General features: G+C 45.3%; 1 protein-coding gene across 4 annotated transcripts in view; it reads right to left on the bottom strand.

Moving 5' to 3' along the window:
• Nucleotides 1-9605, bottom strand: part of LOC143765273 (uncharacterized) — a 66459-nt gene extending 56854 nt beyond the window's left edge. Inside the window, exon 1 of one of the 4 annotated variants that reach the window (XM_077251760.1) lies at nucleotides 9262-9605. In XM_077251760.1, coding sequence (XP_077107875.1) covers nucleotides 9262-9298 — 37 coding nt within the window. In that variant the 5' untranslated portion in view covers nucleotides 9299-9605. The remainder of the gene's footprint in view (nucleotides 1-9261) is intronic. The other 3 variants (XM_077251762.1, XM_077251759.1, XM_077251761.1) reach the window with 3 other exon arrangements.
• Nucleotides 9606-22717: the final 13112 nt, after the last annotated feature.

Here is a 22717-nt window from a genome sequence, read left to right as displayed (position 1 = left end):
TCAAAAGCCAAGCTGTCATGTGTAGGCTCTTTACACTGGGATGGAAGACTGGACCCTGGATAAAAGATTCGGAGTGTCTGGTAGAACCCAAGGGCTTGCTATGGACATTTTTCTTAGCCAAGAAAACCATATTCTGCGGGGCCAGAATGGATCTATTACTATCACTGTTGCTCCCTCCTCCCGAATTTTCCTCAGTACTAAGGGAATGAGGGATATCGGAGGGAACGCGTAGGTGAGGCGATAGTTCCAGGAAATTGTAAGAGCATCCACAGCTACTGGGCCCCCCCGGGGATCGATTGAGCAGAATGTTTTTACTTTCTGGTTTCGACTGTTCGCAAATAAGTCTATTTCTGGCTGTCCCCGTTTTACGATCTGGTTGAATACCGCTTGTTTTAGCTCCCACTCCCCCTGTTTTAAGCGTGTCCTGCTCAAGAAGTCTGCCGTTTGGTTTTCTGAGCCCTTTATGTAGAGAGCTGTTAAGGACTTCAGATTGTGTTCTGCTGTGTGGAAGATGGATTGGGTCACCTCCATCAGTGCTCGAGACCTGGTGCCTCCTTGGTGGTTTAGATATGCTACCACTACCTGGTTGTCTGAAAAGACTTTTACGTGGTGGGAGTGAAGGAGATTTAGAAAGTGCATTAGGGCCAATTTTACCGCTAATAGTTCTTTCATGTTTGAAGAGACTAGCTCTTGACTTTTGCTCCAATTCCCTTGTGCCACTTGATCGTCTATGTGTGCTCCCCACCCCCAGGGGCTTGCATCCGTCGTCAGGATTTTCTCCGTCGGTAGTGCCCAAGGAACCCCTTTAAATTGACCAGGTTTGCCCACCACCCTAGGGAGTGTATCGTGCTTGATGAAATGTTTAACTGCCCGTCTAAATTTCCGCGCAGAGATAGGCTTGAATCTAAAGTCTCCCATTGTAGGTCCCGGGTATGACACTGTGCCCACTGCACGGCCGGGATACAGGCTGTCATGGAGCCCAGCAGGGACATTGCCTTTCTGAGAATGGTGACTGGGGACATCGTCAACTGTGACACAGCCTGTGTCATTTTTTGAATCTTCCCCTGAGGAAGGTAGCACGTCTGCGCAGTCGAGTCCAGGATTATCCCTAAGTACTCCTGTACTCGGGTGGGCACTACCCTGGATTTGGGCATGTTTAGTAGCCAACCTAGACTCGACAGTGAAGCTATGACCAAATCCAACTGTTGCTTGCAATGTTGGAATGAGGTCCCTACCACCAGGAGGTCGTCCAGATAGGGAACTATTAGAACATTCTGTTCCCGTATGTGGGCCATCACTTCTGACATTATCTTCGTGAACACCCGAGGTGCGATAGCTAACCCGAAGGGGAGAGCCCGAAATTGGTAGTGTTTTACTTCCCCCTGGATATTCACTGCCAGTCTGAGATACTTTTGATGATCCCTGTGAATAGGCACATGGTAATATACATCTCGTAAATCTAGAACAGTCATGAAACACAAGGGAAAGAGTATTTTCACGCAAGATTTTATTGTCTCCATTTTGAAGTGTGGAATCTCGAGGCAACTGTTTAATCTTTTGAGATTTATGATCGTTCTGTACGATCCGTCCGGTTTCCTCCGAAGGAAGAGGGGCGAGTAGAAGCCCATGCCTCTTTCCTGATATGGGACTTCTTGTAAGACTCCCTTCTGGATTAAGTTCAAAATTTCTCCCTGGAGAGCTGAGTGTTCGTGTGCTTGTCTCTGTGGTGTTACCATGAAGGAATTGCCAGGTGAAATGCAAAATTTTAGTTTGAGACCTTCTCGTATTATCCCTAATATCCAGGGACTGTTTGAAATTCTTTCCCAGGCTGGAAGAAAACCGGCTAGTCTCCCTCCGACCTGGGGAACACCTTCATTGTGTTTTCTTATTAATCGGGGGGAGTTTTGTTAAACAAAAATCCTCTGTTTTTAGTTCTTTTGTCTTCCGATGCCTCCTTGTTCCCTTTTGGGGGTCTCCTCCGCATGAACTTTCTGTTCCGAAAGGGGCGCCTGTAAGACTGGTTGGGGAACCCGGGAAAGGATTTCTTTTTATCCCCGGCCTTGTCGAGGATGTCATTTAATGTTGATCCAAACAGAAATTCGCCTTCGCAAGGTATTGAGCATAGTTTCGTTTTTGTCTGCAAATCCCCTGGCCAACGTTTTAGCCACAGGGCACGTCTTGCGGCGTTCGAGAAGGAGGCTGACCTGGCTGCTAATCTGGCCGAATCTACCGATGCGTCAGCCAAAAAGGCTGCCGCACCTTTCATCACAGACACCGATTTTTGAATTGTCTCTCTTGCAACTTTTCCCTTTAATTGAGAATCCAAGTGCTCGAGCCATACCATCAGGGCGCGGGCCGTGCAGGTGGCCGCAATGGCTGGTTTCAGTCCTCCCCCTGCCGCTTCCCAGGAGCTTTTCAAGAAAATCTCAGCTTTCTTGTCCATTGGGTCTTTTAAGGTACCCATGTCCTCGAAAGGCAAGGCAAATTTTTTAGAGGCCTTTGCTATGGCCACATCTAATTTTGGTGCCTTACTCCAGGATGAGCAGGCCGGGTCATCGAAGGGGTATTTTCTCTTGGGAGTCAAGAGAACTTTTTTGTCTGTTTTTTTCCACTCTCTCTTAATTAGAGAGTGAATTTTCTCATTTATTGGGAACGCTATTCTTTTCTTTTGTTCCAACCCGCTGAACATTATATCCTGCGCCGTTTTTTTTAGGACGTTAATCTACCAGACCCACTGTTTTCCTGACGGCCTTTACTAAGGCGTCTGTTTCTTCGATAGGGAAGCAACTGTGTCCTCCTTCGGAGGATAGTGAAGAGGTGTCAGAGGCTGATGAATCACCAGAGTCGGAAATTTCGCTTTCCGACTCATCCATACTAGATTCAGGGGATCTATGACTTGTTTTGCGTTTTTTCTTTGACGTTTTTATTCCTTTGAGGGCACTCTCCACCTGACTCTTTATTAATGACTTTAGGTCTGAGGCAAATGCCGGAGACTCTTCCTGAATTGTCTTCTCTATGCAAGTGCTGCATAGCTTCTTCTCCCATGAGGAAGGTAACTCTTCCGGGTAAATAGCACATATCCTGTGCTTTAATTTGGTTACACATTTCTTTCCCTAGAAGAAAAAAGTGACCCTATATCAAAATCCGAACTTTCACGTAGATCACTCACCCTCCTGTGAACAAGAGATACCGTCTCGGGCCTGGGAACTATATCCACCGCTGGGTTCGTCACAGGCCGCATAGTTTTTGCAGAAGCTCGGCTGCGTTGTGACACTGAGCGTCCGCTGCTGCTGCGCTGCTGAGAGGAAGTACTCTTGCGCTGATGCTGTGTGCGCTGGTGCCGCTGTGCTTGCGCTTGCTCAGGAGATAGCTGTATAACCTCCTGTGCCTCCTGCTGCTCCTGGTCGCTCATGGTCCCGCACTGTTTAGTGAAGGTAGCTGAGCAGCGAATCCAGGCTGCTCAGCTGTTTAAATTTCCCGCTCGGAGTGCCTCACTTCCGGTTTCTGCGCTGAACCGGAAGTGCCCCCGCCGTGCCTGCGCCTTAACCTGCTGTCAGGCATGCGCGCCATGCTGGTCACCGGCTCCCGGGGTGTCGGACATGCCACCGCAGCCGCCGCTGTTTATGTGCTGGCAATTTTTTCGGCGGCCGCTGCCGCCGTCCCCAGTGCCCCAGCCGCAGTGTTCTTTAGGGCAGGAATTTCCTGCCGTCGCCCGCCCGTACACTCTCCGGCGACGATGGCTCCGGCGTCCAGCTGTCCCATGTCCGGCCAGTTTGGGACTCCATGGGTTGGTAGCCGCGGTACGGAGGCTATCTCGGTGACGGCCGTCACCTCCTCCTTCCTCCCCCTTTTTTTTTTTTTTTTTTATATTTTTTGGGGAAGGCAGGCTCAATTCCTCTTCACTGCCTCCACCTCCTCACTCACCCTCCAGGTCCGCCGACTTCAGCGGTGGTGCTTCAGGGAAGGAGAAAAAAACCCGCTCAACCCAGCCGTGACAGGGCGCCCCCTGCCAGCAACCGAACTGGATCAGCCCCTGGATCTTCAGGTACGTGCTGTAAGTTCCCCGTCAGGGACAGGAAACCAACTGATGTGGGAGAGAGGTACGCCCTTTTTCACCTGTAGGTTTCCTGTCCCTGGGGGCGGACCCCTCTCTCCGTGGTGCCATCATGGGGATAGAGAAATAAATATTTTAAATGATTACAAAAAGGAAAATTGGGCTGATGCAAAAGTTTGAGCACCCTGCATGGCAAGTACCTAGTAGCACCCCATTTGGCAAAGCTTGTAAATGCTTTTTGTAGCCAGCCAAGAGTCTTTCATGGTTGAGGGATTTTCATCCATTCTTCCTTGGAAAATTCTTCCAGTTCTTTAAGATTCCTCGGTCGTCTTGCATGCACTGCTATTTTGGGGTCTAGTCACAGATTTCCAATGATGTTCAGATCAGGGGACTGTGAGGGCCATTGTAAAACCTTCATCTTGCACCTTCTGAGGTAGTCTCTTGTGGATTTTGAAGCATGTTTAGGATCATTATCCATTTGTAGAAGCCATCCTCTTTTCAACTTCAGCTTTTTTACAGATGCAGTTATGTCTGCATCAATTTGTTGGAATTTCATTGAATCCATTCTTCCCTCTGCACATGAAATGTTCCCTGTGCCATTAGCTGCAACACAACCCCAAAGCTTGATTGATCCACCTCCATGTTTAATGATTGGAGAGATGTTCTTTTCCTGATATTCTTCACCCCTTTCTGTCCAAACATACCCTTGATCATTTTTGCCAAAGAGTGATATTTCATACCTCATCGGTCCACAGGACTTGTTACTACAATGCATCAGGCTTGTTTAGATGTTCTTTTGCATACTTTAACGCTGAAATTTATGGTGAAGATGCAGGAGAGGTTTTCTTCTCACGACTCTTCTATGAAGGCCATATTTGTGCAGGTGTCGCTGAACAGTAGACCAATGTGCCACAACTTCAGAGTCTGCTAAATCTTTCTGAAGGTCTTTTGCAGTCAAAAAGGTTCCGATTTGCGTCTCTAGCAATCCTATGAGCAGCTTTCACTGAAGTTTTGCTTGGTCTTTCAGACCTTGTCTTGACCTCCACTGTTCCTATTAACTGTCATTTCTTAATTACATTTCAAACTGAGGAAAGGACAACTTGAAAATGCTTTTCTATCTTCTTATAGCCTTCTCTTGCTTTGTGGGTCTCTAACATTTTAATTTTCAGAGTGCTAAGCAGCTGCTTAGAAGAACCGATGGCTGCTGTTTTTTGGCACAAAGTTAGAGGAGCCTGAGTATTTATAAAGCTGGATTTTTGCATCACCTGGCCTTTCCCAATGATAATAGAGAACAAGCCATAACGCTAACAGGCTGATTAAGGTCAGAAGCCTTGGTCAAAAGTAATTTTGACCAAAGATGCCCAAATTTGTACATGCCACTGTATAGTACTGTGTTATCAGAACCAACAATATGACTTTTCTTTTAGCAAAACTTTGCATAAATCCATAGAACAGGTGAATCTAAGAAAATTTATAATTTATCTTATAAGAGAAATCTGCTTCCTTCCCCACTTATGAGCCACTCCTCCTCCCCCCTGCTTACTAAACTCACCATTCACTCAGGGGGAAAAAAATGTGTCTTGCTCAAGACAAGACTGCCAGAAAGTTGAGATGTCAGGTTAGTTAGTGGGAGGAGTGAGAAAATAAGCAGAGGAGACACAGCATAGGTAGCAACTTTGGCACCAACTAACAAGCTTTTTATCCAGAGCTGGATTCACATATGCATAGCACAGGACCTCTATATATTGTTCTCCATGCTGCTGCTTCTGTCTGTGTGCTAAGGAATGACGAGCGGGAATACCTTTCTGTGTACTGTGCCGTGTATGGGAGACATGGTAGCAGCTAGTCTCATCCCCCAGCTCAGAGTCAACTCCAAAATTAGATATAGAACATGCAGAGTGCAGAGTGCAAGTCACAAATTGGCCATAAATAGTGTTATTCCACAGGGCAGCTTATTCTGAAAAGTTACTTGAATGTATGGTTACCCTTGAAAGACCTACAATGGCAAATTTAACTACAGTGTTGTAATCATACAGACAGAGCAATATGATCAAGAGCAGTCAGCAGGGGGCAGCATAACCAGCAGAGAGGCTCTGCACAGAGCCAGGGGACACAGTGGGGAGATCAGCTCAGGGACCACTGTGACTTACTGTATTTGAGTGCTCACATTGGGGGTAGTGTGGATGTTACCATCTCGGGACATATTGCTGTTCCTACTTTATAGTCCAATACAATAACTTATGCGCGAACGTGTTATCCGTGCCTGCTCGGGTAACATGCTTGAGTCCCTGTGGCAGCATGTTTTGAGGCTGTTAGACAGCAGCAACACATGTAGGGATTTCCTAACAAATAGGCAATTCCCTCATGTGGTGAGGCTGTCTAAGGCCAGTCTCACACGTCCAGATAATTCCGGTACCGGAGTTATCCGTGTCCGTGTGTCCGTGAGCTCACGTAGGCCGTCCGTGTGGCACACGTGCGGCAGCCGTGTGCCGCCTGGGTACCACACGGACCGTGCAGGAGAGACAGCGCTACAGTAAGCGCTGTCCCCCCAGCATGGTGCTGATGCCGCCATTCATCCGTTCTCTCCACCGCTCGCTGGGGAGAAGGGATGAAAAATCTTTTTTTTGTGTTTAAAATAAACTGTAGGGCATCCTCCCCCGTCCCACCCCGTGCGCCCGGCCGCCGGCATTAAAATACTCACCCGCCTCCCTCGACGCTTGCTCTTCGACCTGCAGCTTTTCCTGTATGAGCGGTCACGTGGTGCCGCTCATTACAGTTGATGAATATGCGGCTCCACCTCCCATAGGGGGGAGCCGCATATTCATCACTGTAATGGGCGGCACCACGTGACCGCTCATACAGGAAAAGCTGCGGGGCGGAGAGCGTCGAGGGAGGCGGGTATTTTAATGCCGGCGGCCGGGCGCACAGGGGGTGGGAGGGGGGAGGATGCCCTACAGTTTATTTTAAACACAAAAAAAAAAAAAAAGATTTTTCATCCCTTCTCCCCAGCGAGCGCTGGAGAGAACGGATGAATGGCGGCATCAGCACCATGCTGGGGGGACAGCGCTTACTGTAAGCGCTGTCTCCAGCACGGCACACGGAAAACATCCGTGTGCGGTACGTGTTTTACACGGACCTATTGACTTTAATGGGTCCGTGTAATCCGTGCGCTCCCACGAACACTGACATGTCTCCGTGTTTTCCCAACGGACACACGGTCTGCGAAAACACGCTGACATGTGCAGAGACACATTGATTTTAATGTGTCTACGTGTGTCAGTGTCTCCGGTATGTGAGGAAACTGTCACCTCACGTACCGGAGCCACTGACGTGTGAAACCGGCCTAAGGCTAAGTTCACACAGGGCGTTTTGCTGCTTTTTTATGCCAATTTTCAGCTGCTTTTGACAGTACTAGCAAAGCCTATAAAATTTCAGAAATCTCATGCACACATTGGTTTTTTGTCATCAGTATTTTGTGCTTTGAATGTTTTTTCTTTAGCATAGAGCATGACAATTCTTTCAGCGTTTTCATCCATTGACTTGAATGGGTGGTGAAAAAATGCAGAAATCAGGTTTTGCTGCGTTTTTGTGTCAAATCCTGATTCTATGGAATAGGAATTTTTTCAACACTAAACGTTATCAGCATGCACAAGAGACAAATCTAGCATGCCAAAACTGCTGCAAAAAAAAAAAAGTATCAAAAACCTGCATTTTTTCCTGCAGCTTCTTTCCTGCCAAGAGATCAGGTTTTGGAGTATACTCTCTAGCAAACAATTTTCAGGTCCAATTGGAAGGGGGCACCGCTGGCATTATTAACCCCTTCACAAGAGATATACCATTACGTCATAGGTGGGGTACCAGTCTTTGATGTGAGCTCAGAAACTGAGATTGCATAACTGATCCAGATGATACACAAGCAGGATCTGCTTCTACGGCCGGAAGGGTATAGCATCCAATGCGAGATGTTAATGACCCTCGGCTCCAGCTCTGCGGTGAACATGGGCGAGTTTCTCAGTGCTCCGATTCTCTTGCATCAGAGTATCGCAGCACGGGTGCACAGAAGACAGAGAAAGCAATTTCTTCATCACCTCCATTGCTGGCGTCCAAAGGAACTGCACTGCACTCAAGTGACATCCGAGTGCAGTGCGATGTTTCGCTCTCACCCTAAGGCTACTTTCACACTAGCGTCAGCCCGACGTACCGACGCATACTGTGCAAGCGCCGCACAACGGGGGCAGCGGATGCTGTTTTTCCACGCATCCGATGCCCCATTGTGAGGTGCGGGCGGAGTTCCGGCTGCGCATGTGCGGTCGGAAATGGCGGACCGTTGGCACAAAAAAACGTTACATGTAACGATTTTTGCTGCCGGCGGTCCGCCACAACACGACGCAACCGTCGCACGACGGTTGCGACGTGTGTCAATACGTCGCAATGCGTCGCTAATGTTAGTCTATGGGGAAAAAACGCATCCTGCAGACGACTTTGCAGGATGCGTTTTTTCGCCAAAAGGACACATTGCGACGCATGCAAAAAAACGCTAGTGTGAAAGTAGCCTAAGGCTATGTGCACACGCTGCGGATTTTGCTGCGGATCCGCAGCTGCAGATTCACAGCAGTTTTCCATGCGTTTACAGTACAATGTAAACCTATGGGAAACAAAATCCGCAGTGCGCATGCTGCGAAAAAAACAGCACGGAAACGCTGTGTTGTTTATTCCGCAGCATGTCAATTCTTTGTGCGGATTCCGCAGCTGTTTATACCTGCTCCATAATAGGAATCTGCAGGTGTAAAACCGCAGGTGAAATCCACAAAAAAAACGGGCAAATCCACAGTAATTCCGCAGGATATTATTAATGGTGCAATAGAAATTATGGCATTGGCTCTCAGGACCCCCATGGTCAGCATCTTCCCTACATCCTATGGGGTCCCTTACTACCAGAATCTTAGGAATAACCCTTTACAGTCCTCTGACAATGTGTGTGACCTGCAGTGACCCGGGGGGCTCAGAAGTGGGCTCGGGGGTCACTAATGAGCACCATCTTACCCGGCTGCCCAGTCCTCTTCCTGGGGTCTTCCCCACCCATCACCACCACAGTAAAGCACAGACAGCAGCATGCTTCCCCACATACAAGCCAGCAGGGCACGCTGGGACTTGTAGTCTTACAAGCCTGCACACACAGAACTATTGCCATGTCACTCTCCACCAACCTTTCAGAGTACCCAGCAGAGGCTCCTTTACTGCCATGTTCTCGCTGACACTTCCGTTAGTGACCGGGCTCCGGGATTAATGGAGCACTGCTGGGGGAAACTCTGCACACTGCTGCGACCAGAACATCTAGGGTCCAGCATCAGCAGCGGTCCGGGGGTGGGGCGGCTCCCCCTGTATTAGCAATGAGCTGATCCAGTGAGGCAGAATAAAATGGAAGGCGCAGCTATCACTGTGCAGTGCGGGGGGAGGCTGAGGTGTGTGCTGTGCACTCAGGCTGTCCTGCCCTGCCACTGACTGAGGCTAACTACATTCCTGCACAGGTGTCAGGTTAACCCTGTAGTGTATGTACGGCCAGTGCAGTACTGTATACCTGCAGACTGATCCTGGAGCTCCCACACAGGACACAGCGGTGTTACAGGCGACTCCAAACTGGAGTGTGGCTACTGCTGGGAAATGACTGGGACGTCTTTATTTTCCTTCTTGAATTTCAATTAACTTTAATCCTTTCAGAATTGGGTCATTTGTCATTTTAGAACTTTTTCTTTCAGCCATGTTACGCTCAGTATTTTTTACCTCAGTATCTGTTAGCCAAAACCAGGAGTGGGTGATAATACAGAAGTGGTGACGTGTTTCTATTATACTTTCCTCTGCTGGTTTTACCTTTCAGATACTGAGGTAAAATACTGAACATGAGAACATGGCCTTACTGGAAAAATAGTCCAAGTGGGGTGAAATAATGATAAAAAAATAAATTCCACCTTTTGTTTCCTTGCACTGGGATTGCCCATATCTGCATAGCTGTGCTTTTTAATATGATGATAAATAGACGTCAGGTTTTAAGAATAATATCTCCTGTGGTTGCTGGTAACAACTTTTCTTGCACTAATCCTTTTGTTTCTTGGGTCCATTTTTTTTTTTACTGTGTTCATTGTGAGGAACAAATGACCTGGAAATCTGAGTCTCCAGGAGAATCCTATTATAGCGATACCAAAACTGTGTTCTTATATTAATATTTTAGCGGTTTAAAAAAAAATCAGAACTTTGCAAAGAAATTTGGTTCGTTTTGGCTTTTTCTGAGACGTGTAACTTTTGTATTTCTCTGTGGATAGAGATGCGTGAGGGCTCAGAAAACGGTGCTTTCACCGGGGGATTCACGAGTCTGCAGTCACACTGACAGGATAGAACAGCATTGTGACCCCCAGTTTGGGATATAATAAGGAGTAGCTGACCCATGTAATAAGGAAGGCTCATGCTAAGCGTCTCTCAGTATTAGCAAATGTTGCAATGCTGACAAGCACTGTGCTAGGTCTGTCCTGTCGCCGCATGTACATTTACTACAGTGGATAGGGTACAATTTTAGCAAAATGGAAAATATGTCAGTGGGTATTGACTAACATGCTACGGTCATTGCTTCTTTGCCATATGCATGAGCCCTCAGACCAAGTTCAGACTGCCAAATTCAGAACACATACATCTGTATGTGGAACATAGGATAGCTGTCGCCGGCCAAACAAGCATTTGGTTCACAACTATGTAATTGTATATGTAGCTTATGGCTGCACCCACACGTTGGGACTGTGGTGCGTTTTTTTGTCTTTAGTTAAGTAACATGTTTGCCTCAATGTTTGAGGGTAGGGGCATACAGTCATGAATCGGCAGCGCTTTGGACACAGCACATGTCCGCTGCATAAAAAGCGCCGCCGTCTATTGAACGCAGGTGATTCCGCATGTGCACATTGAACCGTGGACACATAGTGGGCATGGAATTTGAAATCCCATCCACTATGCTGTGTAGCATATGGACACTGCTGGTTGGATGTTGCGGAAGTATGCAGTGTCCAAACCGCAGCGTTTGCTTACCGTGTGCACATACCCTAAAAAAAGTGAAACAAAATTTAAACTTTTTTTTTAGCGGTATCTGGCACACAAAAAAATCCTGCAATGTGCGAACACAGCCTAATGGGTTGTCTGCTTTAAAAAGAAATAGTGAGAAGTTGAACCTTTCATATGCTTTAAGGGTATGTGCACACGCTGCGGAATGGTGTGCGGATTTTTCTGCACTGATTCTGGAAAATCCGCAGGAAAACCGCACTGCGGATTTACCGCAGTTTTTATGCGGATTCCTATTGAGGAGCAGGTGTAAACCGCTGCAGAATATCCGCACCAAGAATTGACATGCTGCGGAATTTAAACTGCTGTGTTTCCTCGCGTTTTTTTCCACAGCATGTGCACTGTGGATATGGTTATCCATAGGTTTACATGGTCCTGTACACGGCATGGAAAACTGCTGCGGATCCACAGCAAAATCCACAGCGTGTGCACATAGCCTTAGGCTACTTTCACACTAGCGTCGGGCTCGGCCCGTCGCTGTGCGTCGGGCCGACGTTCCCAACGCTAGCGTTGTCTCCGCCGCACAACGGGGGCAGCGGATGCATTTTTCCAGCGCATCCGCTGCCCCATTGTGAGGTGCGGGGAGGTGGGGGCGGAGTTCCGGCCACGCATGCGCGGTCGGAAAAGACGTTTACGACGGAGCAAAAAACGTTGCAAGCAACGTTTTTTGCTCCCAACGGTCCGCCACTGCACGACGCATCCGTCGCACGACGGGTGCGACGTGTGGCAATCCGTCACACTCACAATGCGTCGCTTAATGTTAATCAATGGTGAAAAAACGCATCCTGCAAACACTTTTGCAGGATGCGTTTTTTCGGCAAAACGACGCATTGTGACGGAATGCAGTTAACGCTAGTGTGAAAGTAGCCTTAGACTACAGCATGATTCCCCAATGAGATTTTGATATTGCAGATTTTCTGCACTTAAGTAAATTAGGTTACTTGCGTCTTTTTCATCTAATTTTTTTACATGCGTTTTTTTGTCTCTTTTTGGTATGTCATCTAATATATAAAGCTGAATGTGTGTATGTATGTGTGTATGTATGTCCGGGATTGGCATCTGAACCGTCGCAGCTACAGCCACAAAATTTTGCACAGTCACACGTCTGGACCCCGAGAGCGTCATAGGCTATATTGTGAGGTGAAATTTTAACCCCGCGCTTTCCAATTCACCAAACAATTTTGCCCCAATCTACATAATGGGGAAAAAGTGAAAGGAAAAGTGTTGGAGGCGTCGCAGCTACAGGCACAAAATTTTGCACAGTCACACGTCTGGACCCTGAGAGCGTTATAGGCTATGTTGTGAGGTGAAATTTTAACCCCGCGCTTTCCAATTCACCAAACAATTTTGCCCCTATCTACATAATGGGGAAAAAATGAAAGGAAAAGTGTTGGAGGCAAATTAACAGCTGCCAGATGTGAACAAGGGGGACTTAAAGAATGAGAGCGATGGCGCCAAAGAGTATATACTGTACAGTTGCTAAGGTGGGGCCCCGACATGGGATAATCACCACACCACCATGGGGATATGAACACACACACAAAATGCGCCACACACTACCACGTGCTCAAACACATGTACCACCCTCAGCGCACATTTCACCACACATACACCAACCTCGCCACATGAAAGTTGAAACACAAAAGTCGCCGCTCAAAACGCGCCACGCGTAAAACTCTCCACATGAAAAACTCGCCACACGTGCAAAACTCACCTCATGGAAAACTCGCCACATGCAAAACTTGCACACGCGGAAAAATTGCCACATGCACAAAAGTTGCAACACATGCAAAAGTTGCCTCACACAAAACTTGCACATACTCAAAAGACACCACACATAAAACTCGCCATGCGCAAAACTTGCTGCACACAACTTGCTACACTAACCTGTCACATGCAACTCGACACACAAAAAGTTGCTACACGCATGTTGCCACACAAAACTCATCTCACAAAAGTCGCTACATGCATGTCGCCACACGCAACTCAACACACACAACTTGACACACGAAACTCGCCCTAAAACACACACAAGTCTGGTATTATCCTTCAAAAATAAAAATCTGATTAATAAGCTGACAAACTACAAGAGCAACAAATGTACCATATAGGAATCCGGCAGCTGTCAGTCACATTACCAGTCTATTATGTGTATGTGTGAGCTAATATATACTGCCAGGGGGTGGGCTTACTGTTGGCTGGGGATTTATCAGGCTGCCAATTTAGCTTACAAATACTGAGGTAAAAATACTGACCAAATAACGTGTGAACGAGGTCTAATACAGGAGGAGATGACATACAGATATATACTATATACAGGAGGAGATGACACACAGGTATATACTATTTACAGGGGAGATGACACAGGTATGTACTATATGCAGGAGGAGATGACACACAGATATATACTATATACAGGAGAGATGACACACAGGTATATACTATATAGAGGAGGAGATGACATACAGGTACATACTACATACAGCAGGAGATGACATACAGGTATATACTATATACAGAAGGAGATGACACACAGGTATATACTATATACAGGAGCAGATTACAGGTATATAGTATATACAGGAGGAGATGACATACAGGTATATGCTATGTATAGGAGGAGATGACATACAGGTATATACTATATACAGGAGGAGATGACACACAGATATATACTATATATAGGTGAGATGACACACAGGTATATACTATATACAGGAGGAGATTACATACAGGTATATACTATATACAGGGGAGATGACACACAGCAGGTATATACAGGGGAGATGACATACAGGTATATACTATATACAGGAGATGACATACAGGTGTATACTATATATAAGGGAGATGACAAACATGTATATACTGAGGTGAAAATGAGAGGTGTGAGGTGAAAATGAAAAGGTGTGAGTGCAAAATGAGAGGAGTGAGGGAAAATGACAGATGTGAGGTCGAAATGACAAGTGTTGGGAATGAGAGGAGTGAGGGGGAAAATAAGAGGAGTGAGGGGGAAAATGAGAGGTGTGAGGGAGAAAATGAGAGATGTGAGGGGGAAAATGAAAGATGTGATGGGGAAAATGAGAGGCGTGATGGGAAAATAAGAGAAGTGAGGTGCTATAACTAACCACAGATATTTACTATGCCCAGGCAACGCCGGGCTCTTCAGCTAGTTATAAATAAAGCTGTTTTGTTTTTTATATTTCCCGGCATTTGGTTTTGACAAAACTTTTTTGATACAGTCATGTGTAGATTACATGTATTTTTGATCTAATGCAAGTCTATGGGGGAAAATCCGCACATAAAACTTCACGTGCCCTCAAGAAAAATTGACATGTCGAGGATTTGAAACACGCACCGCAGGGGCGTGGCCAGCGCTACTACCGTGAAGACGTTAGGACAGTGAGCTCCCACCTCAGGTGGCCTATGTTAGCGATTAAAATAAGCCTATGCACCGGACTTCAACAACCAAAGCTTTTGGAACTTCTGTGGAGCCAGTAGCTACATTACAGAAATGTATAAAGCCAGGAAAACCACTCCAAAAGCGGGAAACTCTGTTCGGCCTGGCCCAGTCCGGAGACTCCAAGATGGCGCCGACCTAGTCACGAAGAAGAAGAACTCAGGCGCAGAAAGAGGAAGTCCCTCCTCCCCACTGCAGTCTCAGACTAAAAGACATGCAGATTTCAAAGCCAAAAGCAAAAGAGAGGCAGATCGGGAGAAGCGCGAGGACTATAAAACTAAGGCAAGTACCTTTAAAGTCCAGAAAATAAGCAGCCCGAGCTTTAGCCTGAGTTCCCACGAGAAGAGCGCCGGTCACGAGTCCTGCCAGCACGGCAGTGGCAATCCCGAATTCTCCACAAGCTCCCCTCGCTGTACGGCGAAATCCCCGAGGGAGCAGCCGATTCCCAGTGCCAAGGGCAGCGGGGAATCCCCCCATAGGAGCGCCGAGATGCTGAGGGACAAAATGACCGTTTCCCAGGCTAAAATCATCAGCCCGGCGCGGGCTGCTCACTCCCGCCCGGGATCGCGCGGTCGTTCATGCGATCGTTCGAGGTCCCGGGAGATAAATGCTTATACATCATATAGTGACATTGGAAGCGGTCTCGCACGCGTTCTCCGCTCTTCAGCCAAGAAGACTGTGCCCATTTTATCTGAGCACCTACGGAACCTGCCTAGCTCTCTCCTATCCCCGATCAGAGCCTCATCCTCCTGCCCAAATGTGTCCTTAATCTCAGATTTGCCGCTTTCGCCCGTATCAGCGGTTACAGCGGCATTAAATCTGCAAACTCCTACATCCATTAAACATCATGAGGAACTATTAGAATGCAATAAAGACATGCCAATCCTCTCCTCTAATGACACTTCCCCACAAACTAAGTCACCCAATTCCTCCCCCTCGACCAATGCACAATCCAATTCGGATTTGCTAAAAGCGTTATACGCAGTGGATGCCTCCTCAGCTAATGCCTCAGAGAAATTTATTAAAGACATGATTTGTATACTAGCGCAATCCTTCCAAGATAAACTCTCTTCAGATAGACAAGCCCTACAAAAAAATATAGATGATCTGGGTGACAGAGTGGATCACCTGGAAAAGAAAATGGGCGAATTGGTCACGTCTCATAATCTACTTATAGACTCTCATTATGCTCTAGAAGAAGAGGTAGTCTTCCTCAAATCCAGACAAATAGAGCATGAAGATAGGAGCCGCAGAAATAACCTTAAATTTCGTGGAATTCCTGAAAGCATAAAAGACAAAGATCTAAATGACCATACTGTCAATATACTGAAAACTATACTTCCGCGTGCCTCTGGAGAAGATCTGCTAATCGAGAGAATTCATCGTCTCCCAAAATCAAAATATGCCCCGGAAAGAGCCCCACGAGACGTGATAGCCTTTTTTCACTATTTTACTGTAAAAGAAGAGATCCTGAAAAGAAGCAGACAAGCCCCACTGTCTAAACCATACGAGAGAGTTAAAATTTTTGCAGACTTCTCCAGGGCCACTCTACAAAAAAGAAGAGATTTATTCAGCGTAACAGACCACCTAAGAAAGAATAAGGTCCTATACAGATGGGGATTTCCCACAAAACTTTTAGTAATGAGAGACGGTGTTACCTTCGCCCTTACAGATGCCAAAAATGCAGAGAGATTTATACAGGACCTTGGCTTACCCCCCCTTCAGGGCCCTGACCGTAGAGAAAATACTAGGGAGCCTGCAAAACATCTCTCCACGGTGCATAACTTTCGTAGGGTATAATTCAATACATAGGCCATCCTGATCACTTGGCCAATTTGTTACCCCCACTTGCTAAATGAGCTGTAGCTCTCTTAGCCCCACACTCTTTAGTGTGCTTCTTCAGTTCTATATTAGTTTCTATGCGTTTATTAATGTTTATTTCTATGCAGGTCCAATTCACAGAGATCATCCTCGCCGGTTCATATTGTTGTGGGATTCGTTTTTCCATGAGTCAATATTCCAGACCTCATTGAATGGATATCAAAATACTGTATGGATACCTATCAGTCGGGTTTTGGGTAATCATATTTGTCCGGTCAATGTTGTATATTTTATGCATCTCTTTGCAATGAATTGTATATGGATTTAAAAATTTTATCCTATAATGTAAATGGCCTAAATCTTCCATACAAGAGATTCACAGTATGGAGAGAGGCTATTGGCCTTAAAGCGGATATTATTATGCTTCAAGAGACCCACCTCCTGAGTGAAGATAACGCCAGATTTAAAAATAAGAAATATCCAACAATTTTCTTTGCCAACAATACAAAAAAAAAAGCGGGAGTGGCGATTGCCCTTCACGCGGATTTACAATTTATACAAACTGCTGTCCTTCAAGACCCAGCTGGAAGATATTTGGCTATATCTGGTACTCTCGGAGGTAACTCTATTACCTTAGTCAATACCTACGTCCCCAATACTAGACAGATAGGGTTCCTAAATAGCTTCAAAAAAAAACTAGAATCCTTCAGTGTTGGACATGTAATATGGGGAGGTGACTTTAATCTAATTGTAGACCCCCTTCTAGACTGCTCGGTAACACTTTCTTTTCACAAAACAAGAAATCTAAAACATTGGCTTAAAGGGACTACTCTCCATGATAGTTGTAGACTAATAAATGCTTCCTCTAGAGAATACACGCATTTTTCCCCTCAACATAAATCTTTCAGTAGAATAGACTATATCCTAACTAGTCTGTCTTTAGTAGACTCATATTTAAACTTTCACACAGGTCCCATAACTTGGTCAGACCATGCCCCAATATTATTAACGTTACATATGCCAACAAAAGAAAACTCTATGTTCAATTGGAAAATGAACAAATTTCTTATCAATTCTAAAGAAAACTCAGTCTTGATTGAACTGGCCTTGAAAGATTATTTCACATTAAATGACACCAATGATATTTGCCCGGAGATACTCTGGTTGGCTCATAAGTGCACGATAAGAGGTGCAATGATACAACTAGGGGCCAAACTAAAAAGGCTGAGGAATGCAAAACAATCACAACTTATTGATAAAATTGATAAGCTAGAAGAAAATGCACAGTCAGATCCTACCTTTAACAGATTTAATGAATTGAATCTTGCAAGAGTAGAACTGAGAAATCTACTTATTTCTCAATATGAAAGAAAAAGACTAACTTTAAAAGCAGGTTACTTCACCAATAACAATAAACCCTCAAAAATTATGGCAAACAAATTTAAACCTATACGTGCCCAGAAATCAATAGATAAAATAGCTCTCCCCTCTGGTAAAGTGGTTTATAAACCAAAAGACATAGCCAAAGAATTTGAAACTTTCTACAAAAAATTATATAACCTAAAAGACCATAATGACTTTGTTGCCCCCACTAAATTGGACATCAAAAATTTCTTGGACAAAATAAACATTAGAGCTTTTTCTGAAGATCAAAAAGAATTTCTGGATACCCCTTTCACAAAGGAGGAAATATCTAGAACCATAAAAAAAACTAGTAAAAACAAGACTCCTGGTCCTGACGGTCTCCCCATCGAATATTATCAACACTATCAAGAAATACTTATCCCATATCTAACTAGGGCTTTAGAGTACATAAGACAAAATGGAAAATGTAGAGAAGATATGCTAAGAGCCCAAATAACTGTTATCCCGAAATCTAATAAAGACCCAAGTAAATTAGAAAACTATAGACCCATTTCTCTGCTTAATGCAGATATAAAACTATATGCTAAGATGATGGCTGATAGGTTACAGGACATATTACCGGAAGTTGTTCACTCTGATCAAGTGGGTTTTATAAAAGGCCGTCAGACGGCTGATAGTACTAGAAAATTGATTCACCTTATGTCTCGTTGTAATCGGATGCGGATCCCCAGTCTCTTTGTTACTCTCGATGCAGAGAAAGCTTTCGACAGATTGAACTGGGAATTTGCGTTCGATGTTCTTCAGAGGATGAACTTTGGCTCCTCTTTTATTACAGGTGTTAAGACCTTATACTCCTGTCCTTCCGCCTCAGTCGTAGTCAACAACACACAATCGGACAGATTCACTATAACAAACGGCACTAGACAGGGCTGTCCCCTGTCCCCTCTGATCTTTATTCTCAGTATAGAACCTTTGGCCCAAGCTATTAGAGACTCGGATAATATAAAGGGTATCACCTGGGGTAATAATAAATCTAAATTAAATTTATATGCCGATGATATAATTTTGACACTCACTGATCCCTGCGACTCCCTTAAGGAAGTGTGGAGACTGTTGGGCGAGTTTGGTCTTGTCTCATACTATAAAGTAAATATGAGTAAAACTAACGTACTCTCCATGTCATTAAATCCACTGATGGCCTTCTCGTTGAAACAACAGTTTGCGCTGAACTGGAATTGTTCTAGGGTTTCTTATTTAGGCATCCTTTTAACCAAAAATATAAATAAAATTTCTCTGGTCAACGCGGACTGGCTTCTTGATGACTTAGAGGAAAAAATGAAAAAAGCTACGACATTGTCACCTTCTTGGCTTGGCAGAATTATACTTTATAAGATGCTGTATTTACCCAAGGTCCTGTATTTTTTCCGCTGCATTCCGGTCTTTCTTGCCCCTCATATTCTGACCAGATTTTCCCAACAGTTAAATAGATTTGTGTGGAATGGAAAGAGGCCTAGGGTCAAAAAAAATACACTTGTAAAGGCAAGAGAAAAAGGTGGTGTGGCCCTTCCAGATCTGTTGGCCTATTATCATGCTACCCTTTTAGACCAAACTAAAAAATGGTTCAACATCAACAATAGTCCTGATTGGGCGAAAATTGAGAGACAACAGATGCCGAATGGTGAACCTCTCTTGCTTCTAAGAAACATCCTTTCCAATCCGAGAGATCTTAGTCTTATTTCGGATCCCATCCTACAAGCTTCACTAAAAAGTTGGATATATCTTTGTTCCAAAAAACATAGCCTTTTCCCCCATTCAATGTCAGTTCTGAAGACACCTTTTCTGCTTCCAGTGAGGCCTTCATTGAGACATCTATTTACAAATTGGTCGACTCAAAAAATAAGATTCGTAGAAGATCTGTTTGAGAATAATAAATTGGCCCCATTTAACATAACTAGAGAAAGATTTAAACTATCACATTCAGATTTTATGCTCTTCCACCTTCTCAAGGAAGAATATAGGAAGACAGGTTGGACCTCGTCTAAACCAGTATTAATAAACCAATCCACTTTGAATTTCCTCAACAATCCCCCGCCTAACAACAAAAGCAGCATAGCTATTTTTTATAACATGTTGACAAAAAAATTGATATTTAATGATACAGGCTGTTTCGAGAGATGGGAGATCGCTTTAAATACCTCAATTACCCCATCCCAATGGGAGATAGCACTTAGGCTCCCAGGCAGATCCTCTAGGTGCGCTAACATCATCGAGACTCATTTCAAATTGATACATAGGTATTATATGACACCCTCCAGGCTTAAGCACTTTAGCAAGGGAGAATCGGGAGTTTGTTGGAGAGATTGTGACCTTCAGGCTAATATTTTACATGTTTTCTGGTCCTGTCCCAAGCTTTCATTCTTCTGGACAGATATTTTCAAAATAATCTCATTAATTCATGATAGCATTGTTGCCCCTGATCCGTCCTTGGCACTGCTCCTCCTCAACATGACACAATTTAAAAATAATAAATTTTTGATATGCAATATTTTGATGTCTGCGGCTTTCCACATAGCGAAGGGTTGGAAAAGTAAGCAGGCTCCTGACATCAAAACCTTGATTATGTTTGTGGATAATCAACAAGCTTATGAAAAAATTCATTTTACACTCCACTCAACAGAGGAGCAGTTCCAATCTAGATGGGGTAAATGGAATCTCATTAAACGGGCTATGGATGATCTCTTTTTTGTTTAATTCCTGCTAGTTTCAATTCTCAGTTTCTAAAGTTTATGGTATAACTATGTTGTTTTGATTTCACTCTACCATTATTACACGGTCATGTAATTCACTATATTCCTACGATACCTGTTGTAATGCTTATTTTGTATCTTTTACATGCCATTACGTGTATTATCTGTTATAACTCAATAAAAACCTTGTTTAAAAAAGAAACACGCACCGCAGGTCAGTTTACACTGAGTAAAAAAGCACATTAGGCATGAGATTTCTATAAATCCCATCCACTCTGCAGGAACTGTAAGTGACTCATGCAATTAATCACTCAGTGACAGAGCCAATTTGCTGCTTAATGACCAGGCCAATTTTCACAATTCTGACCACTGTCCCTTTATGAGGTTATAACTCATGAACGCTTCAACAGATCCCACTGATTCTGAGACTGTTTTTTCATGACATATTGTATTTCATGGTAGCAGTAAAATTTCTTCAATATAACTTGCATTTATATATGAAAAAAATGGAAATATTTCGAAAATGTAGCAATTATCAAACTTTTAATTTTTATGCCCTTAAATCAGAGTTACATGTCACACAAAATACTGTATATACTCGTGTATAAGCCAAGATTTTTAGCACATTTTTTTGTGCTGAAAACGCCCCCCTCGGCTTAAACGTGAGTCATTGTCCCAGGGGGTCGGCCGGGGGAGGGGGAGCGGCAGGAGACGGCGGCTGTCACATCATACTCACTCATCAAGCGATCGCTGCAAGTCCTCCCTACATCACTCTGTTGTCCCGGTGAGGCAACTTCTTCCTGTGTTCAGCGGTCACGTGGTACCACTCATTAAAGTAATGAATATGGACACGACTCCACTCCCATAGGCGTGGAGCGCATATTCATTACTTTAATCAGCGGTATCACATGACTGCTGAACACAGGAAGATGCTTCTGGTCCCGGGACAACAGAGAGGCAGGGACATGTAGCGATAGTGCAAGCAGGGTGAGGAGGATGGAGGAGCACAGGGGGAGCTGAGCGGAGCCATGCATATAATGGGGAGGATGGAGGAGCCATGCATACAACAGGGGGAGGATGGAGGAGCCATGCACAGAACAGGGGGAGGACGGAGGAGCCATGCATACAACAGGGGGAGGACGGAGGAGCCATGCATACAACGGGGGAGGATGGAGGAGCCATGCACACAACAGGGGGAGGACAGAGGAACCATGCACACAGCAGTGGGATGACGGAGGAGCCATGCACACAGCAGGGGGAGGACGGATGAGCCATGCACACAACAGGGGGAGGACGGAGGAGCCATGCACACAACAGGGGGAGGACGGAGGAGCCATGCACACAACAGGGGGCGGAAGGAGGAGCCATGCACACAACAGGGGGAGGACGGAGGAGCCATGCATACAACGGCGGGAGGACGGAGGAGCCATGCACAGAACAGGGGGAGGACGGAAGAGCCATGCACACAACAGGGGGAGGACAGAGGAGCCATGCACACAGCAGGGGGAGGACGGAGGAGCCATGCACACAACAGTGGGAGGACGGAGGAGCCATGCACAGAACAGGGGGAGGATGGAGGAGCCATGCATACAACAGGGGGAGGACTGAGGAGCCATGCACACAACAGGGGGAGGACAGAGGAGCCATGCACACAGCAGGGGGAGGACGGAGGAGCCATGCACACAACAGGGGGAGGATGGAGGAGCCATGCATACAACAGGTAGAGGACGGAGGAGCCATGCACACAACAGGGGGAGGACGGAGGAGCCATGCACACAACAGGGGGAGGAAGGAGGAGCCATGCACACAACAGGGGGAGGACGGAGGAGCCATGCACACAACAGGGGGAGCCACACATACCAGGACATGGATGAGGGGACAATTCATACCCGGCTCATACTCGAATCAATAAGCTTACCCAGTTTTCCGTGGCAAAATTAGGTGCCTCGGCTTATACTCGGGTCGACTTATACTCGAGTATATACGGTACTTAATAAATAACATTTCCTACATGACTACTTTACATCAGCACAATTTTGGAAACAATTTTTTTTTGTTAGGAAGTTATAAGGGTTAAATTTGACCAGCGATTTCTAATTTTTATAACAAAATTTACAAAACCATTTTTTTAGGGACCACCTCACATTTGAAGTCACTTTGAGGGGTGTACAT

This window comes from Ranitomeya variabilis, chromosome 4 (genome assembly GCF_051348905.1).
Source record: "Ranitomeya variabilis isolate aRanVar5 chromosome 4, aRanVar5.hap1, whole genome shotgun sequence".
In the NCBI taxonomy this organism is placed as follows: domain Eukaryota; kingdom Metazoa; phylum Chordata; class Amphibia; order Anura; family Dendrobatidae; genus Ranitomeya; species Ranitomeya variabilis.
Note: the sequence above shows the minus strand (reverse complement) of the source record. Positions and strands in the feature narration are given on the sequence as shown.